The sequence below is a fragment of the Dermacentor silvarum genome, chromosome 6, assembly GCF_013339745.2.
Source record: "Dermacentor silvarum isolate Dsil-2018 chromosome 6, BIME_Dsil_1.4, whole genome shotgun sequence".
Classification (NCBI taxonomy): Eukaryota; Metazoa; Arthropoda; class Arachnida; order Ixodida; family Ixodidae; genus Dermacentor; species Dermacentor silvarum.
This window is the reverse complement of record NC_051159.1, coordinates 136,731,250-136,742,578: the sequence shown is the minus strand read 5'-3', so window position 1 is coordinate 136,742,578 and position 11,329 is coordinate 136,731,250. Positions and strand designations below refer to the sequence as shown.

The window sequence follows — 11,329 nt, the reverse complement described above, 5'->3', positions numbered from 1 at the left end:
TAATAATGTATGAAGGAACCAGATGCATAAATATTGTTTTTGCGCGATAGTTGTGTTTAAAATGCTTAATAGCAATAGCCGTGCACGCCAGTGGTGCGAATTGACCGGATCTATTAAATAGACTAAAATGAAAATCCCACATAAAACTCATTGTACAAAGTATATTCCGGGCGGAAAAACTTTGACTAACCTGCTAAATCTCCAAAAACCTAAATCCCTGACAGACGACGGCCGAAACCAAAAACTCTACTAGAGACTGCGAGCGGCATCGTGAATCAATCAAGCCCCTTCGCGTAAATAAGTCGCCCCGTCTCTCATCCTTTTCGCCGTGTGTACTCGAGTCGGCAATCATGCCTGTGAGTGTCGTGTCAATGTAATAATTAATTCTTGTGTTAGTTCGTGATTATTGAAGTCGGCATCGCGCTCATTTAGTAAAGCGTGTGCTGCTTAAGCTGTCTGTTGCACGAGTAAATGGCGGCGAAAAGTCGCTGTTTGACTTGCTTTGTGGTCACGTTGCGGCTCTTAAGCCTAAGTGCGGCACGGACTTGCCTGAACGTGTACCGGCCATGTCGCCTACGGAGAAATCCGTTGCAACGCTTTCATTGTCGACGAGCTCTGATGATCCACATTTTGTCAACGTTGTTGTGCTCGTAGAAGCGACAAGAAGCACTTACCTGTCGACTTGAGCCCCGGAATACGCAGTGGCGCAGATGGTGGCGCAGTGCCGTTGGAGTGAGCTCATGTTTTGTTTTGTTTCATTTCAGCTCGCTAAGGACTTGCTGAATCCCTCGCCTGAGGACGAGCGCAGGAAGTGCAAGCTAAAGCGGTTGGTCCAGCATCCGAAGTCATTCTTCATGGACGTTAAATGCCCTGGTACGTGCGATCCCGTGGCGGTTTTGTCACGGCTGGGACGATGTGGTCAAAAGCAGTGACATGTCGCTGCACGTCGGCGGACACGAAATCACCTCATGCTTTTGGCGCCTGCAGTGGCTCGATGGGGCTCCACATTTTAAAGGCTTTGAAATGTGCACGACTTTAAGCTGAAGGAGTAGCAATAGCCCGATCGAATGCGGGTGACCGGATGAGGAACCATGTGCCCAACATGCCACAATACAAGCATGCGCAGATGTGCCTGTTATGTCTCGCCAGACTACGTGCAAATTTTGAAAGTCTGCACAACATGTGGCTGAAGAAACAGCGATCCTACAAGTTGAGTGCAAATGATCGGATGCCTTAATTTGAGTTTGACGGATCGGAACCGGGAGAATGGAAACAATGACATTTGGATGGGCTTGGCGGATTCGCCCGAGATCTCGCATTTGGGTGGAAACAAATGTGTGAATTTAATGTGCTCGATGGTATGCTACTGAGGCCACGTTGGTGTTATCGGTGTGACCGCATGTTAAATGTAGGGTTAGTTTCTTGGTTTTATGTGCATTCAGTACCTGCGACTTGGCTTTATCACATGTTCATAAATACGTGCACGATCGCTCGTAATGGTGCCGGTGAAAATAGGTGGTGAGAAGGTTGCAGAAATGCTAATATTTCGCGGTGTCGTTTCAGTAACGCATGTACTCCCAAATGTTGGATTCGTTTTTTATATTTGCAGGATGTTACAAGATCACTACAGTGTTCAGCCATGCCCAGACAGTAGTACTGTGTGTTGGATGCTCCACAGTTCTTTGCCAGCCAACAGGAGGTCGGGCTAGGCTAACTGAAGGTAAGCTTGCATGGCCCTTTAGTGGCCAGTGATGTTACCAGCACTGTGGGTAGTAGATCAGTTAAATGATTTTGAAAGAAACCCTTTGTTATGGCAGAGTTTTTGTTTTATTGACAGGGAAATTTACAACTTATGGATTTAAAACATTTACTGCCGAACAGAGGTGTGCGTTGATTATGTAGTCATTGATGTGTTGTGCTTATACCCTGTCACAAGCACAAAATTCAATGTTGCTTTTATTTAATGCCATCCGATATACTGAGTGGCATTAGAGTCCACGTGGTGCTCCACAGCAAAACAATGATTTCGCATGCAGTAGCTGTGATGATGGGCTTGGAATTGCACTAAGTGGTCACAGTGTACCCTCAAAGTGTTAAAGAATCGGTGATTGCAGTGCTGTGCCAAGGAAATGCTGTTGCATAATGTACCAAATTGTTTACCGCAGGTATTGCGCGGACATGCACCTGCTCCGCATGACCGAGCAGAGAGCAAAGTAACTTTAGCGGTGATGATTTCGTTGCTCTTTAAAACGCTAGCGGTATGAGGAAAATGTCTGATTTTGCTCTGCAGTGTGCTTCGTCTAAATAGTCTACTTAAAATGCGATGGTTGTGACCGCAGGGGCACTTCACGTTGGCCCGTCATGCAGCCCGATCTGTTTTGCACATTGTTGCAAGTATGCATTTGCATACCTGCCAGCTCTCCCGCTGGGAGACTCCCCACTTTGACCAATCCTCTGATTGTACGGGAACGACCATAAATCTGAAAACCTGCCCCAACCCCACAACATAAAAGCACTGAATTATGCTGCACAGTTGCATCATAATTGTCATTATGCGCTTGGTAACTATCTGGAGTTCAATTTCAATACAAGCCATTTATGTGTTGGCAGTGTAGACTTAACTCAGTTCACTTCAGATTGAGGCATGCGGTGAGTGTGCAGGAGGCAAAGGTCTAATATGTATTGCATAATTGCCGGTTCACTTAGGTGTGTTTTTCCACCGTACAGTTGTATCCAATGAAGCAAGCGTATTAAGAGTGGAAAGCGGCCACTGACACGAGACACAGTAAATGTTCCTAAAATGTCCCCGATCACAGTACAAGCACCGAAATGTAAAAAAAACTGTACTGGTACCCATTCAGCACTGTTTATGATGTAGCTGTGACCAGGAAAAAAATTGCCATGTTAAAAAAAAATTTTTTTTGGCATGGTAGTTCTCATCCCCCCGCTCTTCGAATCTAATGAATTTTGAGGTTGGCAGGTATGCATTTGATTATGATAAACAGTTTTAGTTTAACATACACTGTACCGTTTCTTATGCTATAAAATACTGGCTCGTCACTGAGCATGTGCAGAACGCTAAACGACCTATAGCCTATGCAAGCTATTTCTCAGATTTAGCATTACCATCTTTGTGGGGTTTACGTAGTTTGTGTAAAACATGGCGGTGGACCTTGCTGCTCGTTACGAATTGATTGTGGCGTTGCTTTTGTAGAATTCACTTCATTTGTAGCAAATGACTGCGTTAACGGCTTTCGTCTCGGGCCGAGGTGAAATGCAAAAACGCCCGTGTGCTTGCGTTGAAGTGCACGTTAAGAACCCCAGGTGGTCAAAATTAATCCGGAGCCCTCCACTACGGCGTGCCTCATAATCAAAACTGGTTTTGGCACGTAAAACCCCAGAAATATTAAGTTTAGTCTCGGGCCTCTTTGATAATGTATTATGGATAACCTTGTGTAGTTTTCGAGATGGTTTCGAATGAGACGAAGCCTAACGAGGGAAACCTTCAAGAAGTCAGCGCCACCTGTTGGTGAAGTCTGGGGATATGTGCGATGGCATATAGCCTCTGAGATCGGAAGATCTCGCAGGCCAACTAAAGTTGTAATAAACATGCACTGCTTAGCGTACGCTATACTGTAGCGGATAGCATACGCTATAGTTGCGTACGCTAAACTTAAACTGTCTTAATACCCATTCAATGATTTCCCTAAGCTTGCTAGATTGCATATTTAGTTTTCATCTGATTACAAAATTGCACAATACTAATGGCAGTACACACAGTGTCGGGATGAAATTACATGATGGTTGATTTCAACTAGTGGCTCTGGGGACTGCACTTCGAATGAAATATGTAGCTAGGTTCTGATTTTTCAACTAAGCATTTATAGCCAATAAATGTGGTAGCAAAGAGTGTTGAGACCTTTTCCAAGCAGCTTTCCATCACCGTTGCGAAGAAAGGCATTAGGAGGTTAAGTAATTCAGTGTTCTAGCTGGTGATAGTACCAACACTTCTTTCATCTGCACAGCGCACGCATGTAAGGTTAGGTCTCCAGAAACATGTAGTGCGTTTGGCTACAAGCATCACGCTACCATCATGCTCCATTCAGTTGGCTCTTCAACTGGACAAGGGCAGTGTTCCTGCTGAGTAGCTGTGTGCGTACCACACCGTGGTGCCCACAATGGTCTGAGTGGAACAGACTGCAAACGCCGAACTAAAACTATCTATCCTTTCATTGGGCGCTGTCAAATGCAGTTTTTTGTTGGTCTCATTTCGAGTGTCATTGAGGTATGTTACTTCGTCAGTGAACGAGTCTAAATTGTTTTAATGACTTGTGGCCTTTTTGGCAGTGGCTTGTCTGGAAGCAGCTCCTATGAAGATCCAATTGTGCAACTGCTACCACAATGGCTAGAAAATGACCAATTGTCATTTGTCTTGGTAATTGTGCATTGAAGTGCGAGTTTCAGACATCCACTGCCAGATGTATGCAATGATAGTGGTTATGCTCTCATTTTATGTCACTTGTATTGAGCAAAATTTTGAGAAAGCCCACATTGGTGTCATTTGTGGGCCAAGTCCTGGAATTTTAGTAAAATACACTGAAGCATTTTCAGGCCTTTTTTTGTTGGCAAAATGTCGGGATGTATATTAAAGTTTTTGGGCACAAAAGAGCTTGTTATTGGCACATTAGTTGACCCTCCCTCCCAGCTAAAATGGAAACGAATGAAACACGAGTTATGTCAAAGTTGCAGTCCTTTTTGCTACTAGACTTAGTCCTTGTTTTTCCTAATGGTGATGCAGCCAGAACTTTCATCACTATAGTTGCCTGAGACTGCATCGTGCTGGGTCTTGCTTTCCTCGGGTTCCCAAGACTTGAAAGCGTCATTTTAGGCAGTAAAGGATTACTTCCAAGTAGCATGGAATAAATGTGAAGCATAGGTCGGCAGAGTAAGTGGATACCCCTACATAATCGCCAATAGTTTTGCAGGCTATGCGATTGTTGACGCATGCACACTCGTTAGCACTTGCGTTCAGTCACCTATTCACGTTCAAGGGCGCTCGCACTCGCTGACAGTCTCATGTTCATGTCCACTCAAAATCTGCTACTGAATTTTCATCGCCTTAACCGGCACTGTTACACACTCTTGCGCCTGTGAGATGAATGTGGAGAGAGTCGGTGTACTCATGAGTATGCCGACCTATGACTTATCGAGTTCCAGTGACTATTTTGTATAGGTACATCATGTTTTAAGTGTGTTTGGTGCACTGTGTAGGTGTGGCAGACTGACGACAGCAATTATCCACTTATTTCAGCTTTGAATGACGCACAGTAAGAAAACATTGCCGATCTGTCGTAGAGGCTGCTGTGAACATGTGAGCCAAATATTACAGCTCTGTGTGCAGCAGGGAATTTACAATCTTGTGTCGGAAATGGCGGAAGATCACTTGCTCCCGCTTCAGAAATGTCATGCAAGTGCATCGCAATCAGCTGGACCCACCAGTGCTGTTGGCCAATTTCGTAATCGCGAGAACATTCTCGGTAATGCATAATTGCCAATTTCGAGTTAAATGTAACATACCTGTCTGCAATTTAAAAGGGCCAGAAAAATGATTTAATCTTTACAGTGCAGGTCTACACACACCGTATTTACTCGATTGTAATGCGAGGGGGGACTTTTCATTGTGTCTATCAAGAAAAAATAAAACCGCTAAAGTAACGTGACACCACCACCGGATGCATCAAAAAGTCGCAGTTTCGCCTGAGAGGTGGAGCATCAATTGCGAGAGCAAATCAGTAGAGAACTATATAGAGTAAAGATAGTAGTTTTATTGGCTGCATAAACTTGGACACATTCGCTTACTAACTGAATTAACAAGCATGATGTTAGCGCACAAGCAAACATGACCGCAGACAACCACAGTGAAAATGTTGGCGTGAGCAAGCACGCCAGCAGCAGCAAGTGAATGCTCGTGCGGTCTGAGCGGCGAAAGCATAGCGTATACAAAGGTCAAAGCCGTGTGGAGATCGCTTTCAAGATGCGGTGCGCGCGACAGCCGCACAAAGTATGAGTACGCAGTTGCTGGCAGAGTAGAAGCCCCCTCCCTCCCGCACTGCCTTCCCGCTTTCCTCCTTTCGCCTGCGAGATTGAGTCGCCAGTTCCCCTTGCGCCCGGTCGCAAGATACGCATTTGGATCTGCAGCTAAACGTTGCCTCCCCTCCCTCCCAACCCGCCACGGCCCTCCGCGCGGTGGAGACGTGTTTGCTCTCCACTGTGCGTTCGCTCTCCGTGAAATCGCGCGTCCCTCGCTTGCTTTCACTCGTTGATTAGAATTAGATGCATCATTGCACTTTTTAGACAACTTGAATTTCGGTATTCGATTGTAACGCGAGGATCGACTTCAGGTAGCAAAATTCTCGGGGAAAAAAACTCGCGATTGTACGGCCATTGCACGTAGCTGCGTCTACTGCACGTGGCCTTCAAGATAGTGACGTGCTGCGTAGCATCGTCTATTGCGGTCGCCGCGGGGTGCTGCGACAAGCCTTTCGCTGTAGTGCCAGTAAACCTTTAGTGTGGCCTTTGCCATTTTGGCTTCTCCGCTGTGTAGCTACCAACACTAGTGGAGACGAAGAGAGAGCCGAGTATTGGGCTAACTATATTTATAGTTGGGGAAGAATTCGAAAAAACTTTGTGTCACAAGATTCATGAGACATCCTTTAATAGAGAGGCCATTCTCTGATTAGTTAGAGAAGCATTTCAGGGCCCCTTTACGGCAAATTCTTGGATTACTTTCGTAGTATTAAAGGGACACTAAAGAGGAAAAAGAACGTCTGCTCTATAACTATTCTTGCACGATACCATGAGAGCCATACTTGTCATGTGAAGAGCCAGAAAACGCACAAAATCGAAAGACAGGTGGCGCCACCACGTCGTAGTTCCCGCACCAGCTTGCTGTGACTTCATGGATTTTGACTGCTTCTGCTCAAACCCAGTTAATTATTTATTGGTGAAGATAGACGGCGAAGTGTTCTAAAAGAGGTGAAAGCTGAAGTCTGCGAACTTCAAGAAATTCTACTCAGCCACAATGGACCAAGTATTAAGCAATTTGAAATCTGTGACATCACTGATATTTCAGCGCTGGGTTTCCGTTGTGAAATTCAAGATATCCAACTTTGGCCTTCATTTCTTTTTCTAATAATCAACCTGTTACGGCGAAATGAACTAAAATAGTTCTTGCGGGATGCTTAGACTAAATTATTGTGCTTCACTTTAGTGTGTCTTTAATGCTCTCTCAGCAATATTCATGTCTGTGACATCAAATATGCTTGCAACTTCATTTGTGGTTGGCATACGATGTGATGGCCATGTGCCTTGCCTGCACCAACGTACTACAATATACTGAAAGCGTTGCCACTGCTTTAGGGCATAGCTTTTATATATATATATATATATATATATATATATATACCATGGAATTTTCATGGAAATATTGTGCATGATATTTGACTGCAGGCTGTGAACAGGTGTGTTGTTCTGTAGTGCTTTATAACTTTTTCTTGTTTTTGCAGGGTGCTCATTCAGGAAAAAGCAGCACTAAGATCTACCATTCGGCTGTAAAAAGGGAAATAAAATGGTCCAGTACCACATCCAAGCTGCTGTGCTTACACTGTGTTTCCAATAAACCACTCTTTTGTTTACACTTAAACTTGTTTTTATGTCAACAGTAGTAATGCTGCATGGTCTTCCTTTCAGTCAGAATGCAAAATCCGCAGAGCTGAATTAAATGAGCGGTCGACACTCCCTTTTCTCCCTTGCACTGAAGGGTTTTGCGGCCTGAGTAGACGCTATAGTAGCTGAAGTGTTTAAATGTGAGCAATTCACACTTTCAGACAAGACTACTGTTGGCTTAGTTGAACACTTGGGGATAAGAATGCTCTAGACCCCATGGTGTATTTATGGATAGCTCCTGAGGCCTTGCTCTACAGTTTGTTTTAGAAGACACTTATTGTGACATGCTGCATTGCACTGAAGTTTTTGTAACCAGGTTACTATGTCTTGCATTTTACTCTTGCGGTCTAGCTATGCTACAGTGACGAGATATTGCAGCTTTCTCCAGTGAGCTTTATGAACTGTGCATCTGTAAAGCAAAGCGGCCTCTTGCTTTAAAACGAGGCACGACTGATTTTCGCCAGCCTACAGAATTCCAAATAGTGTGTCATTAGGGAATATATTGCATTTTATAAGCCGAAATACTAAACCAGCTGAACTTGTGCAGGAAATGCTTTGAAAACTAACACGCTGTTGCCAAGGTATTGACACTATTTTCTGAAAAGGGACCCATGATTTTCTCTAGTTATGACCTTTCACATGACAAATTGAAAAAAAAAAAAAAGTGCCGAACATAAATACATTATGCTACATCCACAGAATGATGAAGGCCTCTCTCTGCGATCTCCAATTAACCCTGTCTTGCACTAGCCGATTCCTACTTGCGCCTGCAAATTTCCTAACTTCATCACCCCACCTAGTTTTCTGCCGCCGTCGACTGCGCTTGCCTTCTCTTAATTGGTATCCATTCTGCAACCCTAATGGTCCACCGGTTATCCATCCTACGCATTACATGGCCTGCCCAGCTCCAATTTTTAAGTGCGAAGCACTGTAGGGTCCCGGGCTGTCTGCGTGTTATGTGATCTCGTGGTCACGCGCAAGAACAGGATCAAAAGTGCAGGATTGATCAAAACCATTTCAAAATAAACATGATTCAGAATAATGTAAAAGATGGGAATGATCAAGCATATCCCGGGTCTCCCAGTTAACTTTTACCAAGGTTAAAAAAAAAAAAGAAGACCAAGAGCTCTAGAGAAATCGTACCGACTGCATAGTTGCGATAGTCGTGTGTACTTAAGCCAGTAATTTTTTTTTCATCATGCAGTGTTGCTTTTAATTAGTGAACTCTTTAATTATTGCTTGAATCGCAAAAATGTAAATTACAAAGTTGTAGGCCACCTCAAAAAAACCTCCGAATCAAGCATTTATTTCGTGCTGGAATGTGTCTCGTTTTTTCTAAGAAAATACAAAAGCCCGCGAAACATGAAAGAGATGCGCGCGCGCCCCTACCCAAGTGCTCCCAAGCGAATAGCCACGGATACACGGCTTTACTAGCGGCGGCAGCGGGTAGCTCGATACAGGGCCGGGAAACTGACGGCGCAGATCTGAGGCTTATCGTACCACGCTAGTTATGTCGCGATACCTCTCGAGCCATCCTACATGACGAAGCCTTGTACGATGCGGTGATAAACGAATGCATACGTATATCTTTCAATGGTTTGGAGGCGCTTGAGTGTGAGTAGGGGGCGCTTGAGCGGCGCGCGAGCGTGCATCTATTTCATATTTCGCGGGCTTTTTTTTTTATGCATTGGCGTTCATGTTAATTTTGTGCTTCAATGAATAAAGCGACATTTTGTTACTAACTGGAACGTCAATGCATTTCTCCGCAAAGTTCGGGAATTAATATCTCGAAACTGGTGTCATCCCGAGAATTCGTTCCAAGTGGATCCGCTTGCGAACTCCACGACTATAATTTGTAAATTTCAATATGGGCCATCAGGTATTTAGTTAAAAACTGAATTGGTGAATTTTTGTGAATTATTCGATTATGCATTTCAATTTTTTGTGCAAATAATGTCCGCCTCTTCGAGTAGACCAGCTCATGAACTAGAATTGTGCTATCTGCCACAGGTAACCTTTAAAAAATTTTTGAAAGTGTTCGCTGAAACACCCTATATATATATATATATATATATATATATATATATATATATATATATATATATATATATATATATATATATATATATATGCGTAAATGAGCAATACGAGTTGTCCATTGTCCAAGTTAAATTTCACTGAAGTCAGATTTTCCGCCATAATTTGTGGTGCGACGAGCCGCGCGAATTATGGTAATGAGCGACCATATGCAGTGTCAGTCTAGAGGCATGCGTATCGCCGCATTTTCCCTGTCATTTGGGGCCATGAAAATCTTTTGTTCACAACGCGTGCTCATAGCATTTGAATCGCTCTCGGGTGGTGTTGGCATTTGTGTTTTGAACCATCATTTCTATTAAAAACACGTTTATTTGAAATAATATTGGTGGAAACTAGCAAACTTTCTGTGACATTTCGCACTTTTCACTATTGTGTTTGTATTGTAATCAATATTAATGACTTTTCGCGTCATCAAAGGCTATGACAACGGTGACTTTTTAATTTACAAAAAGAAATGTACGCAAGACGGCGCCTTGAAGTTTCCTCTCGCGGTGCGAGTAAGCAGCGAAGTGCACAAGAGATGGCATTGCCAGCGTTTGCGTCACTCAAGCGGATACCTGTGGCGCGCGCAACGCTATCGATGATATTCGGTCGCTTCTCAGCCAGACGAGTCGGGCTGAGTCACTTGCGGATCACGAGATAGCGATAACGCGGCCTAGAGCGTGCGCTGATCATCACTGGCAGGTCGCGTATGTTGTCTCAAGGTAGAAAGCAAGCGCGTGGGCGCCAATATACGATGACTCATTCCGTTTCCCGAGGACACGCATCCTAGCTAATGAAGCAGACGACAGCCAGCGCGCATGCAGACGACGGAAGCGAGAAACGATTTTGATGGAATAATCGTACGCTTTGAGCTAGCTGCTTTATTTTTACTGGGAAGGAAAACTGTTTTGCTTTATCAACCACGCTATGTTCAATGTCTACATTACAGTTTCTTAGGCGAAACGTCAAATTTGCGTCACGTTACGAAAGCAAAACGGGGCTATTAGCGCCATTTTGTAAGCGTCGCGCCTACGTCACGCCTCGAAGAAAATGGCGGAATGTCCAGAATAGCGGCTCAGAACATTGTATTTTCATTTTGCCAATCGGCTTCCCGGCACCCCGTGCAGCGGCTTGGCATGTCTTTCTCTTGCCACTCCCTCCTACTTAACGCACATTTTGTATAGTAAATGTGCAATAATTTAAGAGGGACAACTCTCCTATTTTTGTCTGTAATCCTGCGTTTATTTCTGTAAATGAGGTTGCTGCAGTCGTTACCTCTGGCGTCACGTATGCAAGTGCCCAAAACCGTGCACAGCGCACGCTGTTCCGTCAGCACTTGTCTGTTTCAGCCCATTCTCTTCATTGGCCCACTCCGCTGTTCCGGGCGCTGACATTTACTGCATTCGGCTATGAGCCGTGGAGAAAACAGTCGATTGGCGACTACAGCACAGCCGCTGCTCAGCGGGCTGCACTCAAGCAACTGGGTTGCAATGTTTACGTCTACCATTTGGTGAGCGTGAAAATG

General features: G+C 44.3%; 1 protein-coding gene across 1 annotated transcript; it reads left to right on the top strand.

Moving 5' to 3' along the window:
- The first annotated feature begins 207 nt into the window (after positions 1-207).
- LOC119456079 (40S ribosomal protein S27) lies at positions 208-7,696 on the top strand. Its single transcript, XM_037717682.2, has 4 exons — positions 208-356; positions 765-873; positions 1,610-1,720; positions 7,566-7,696. Exons 1-4 carry the CDS (start codon positions 351-353, stop codon positions 7,592-7,594), a joined length of 255 nt encoding a protein of 84 aa, XP_037573610.1. The 5' UTR covers positions 208-350; the 3' UTR covers positions 7,595-7,696.
- The last annotated feature ends 3,633 nt before the right edge of the window (positions 7,697-11,329 follow it).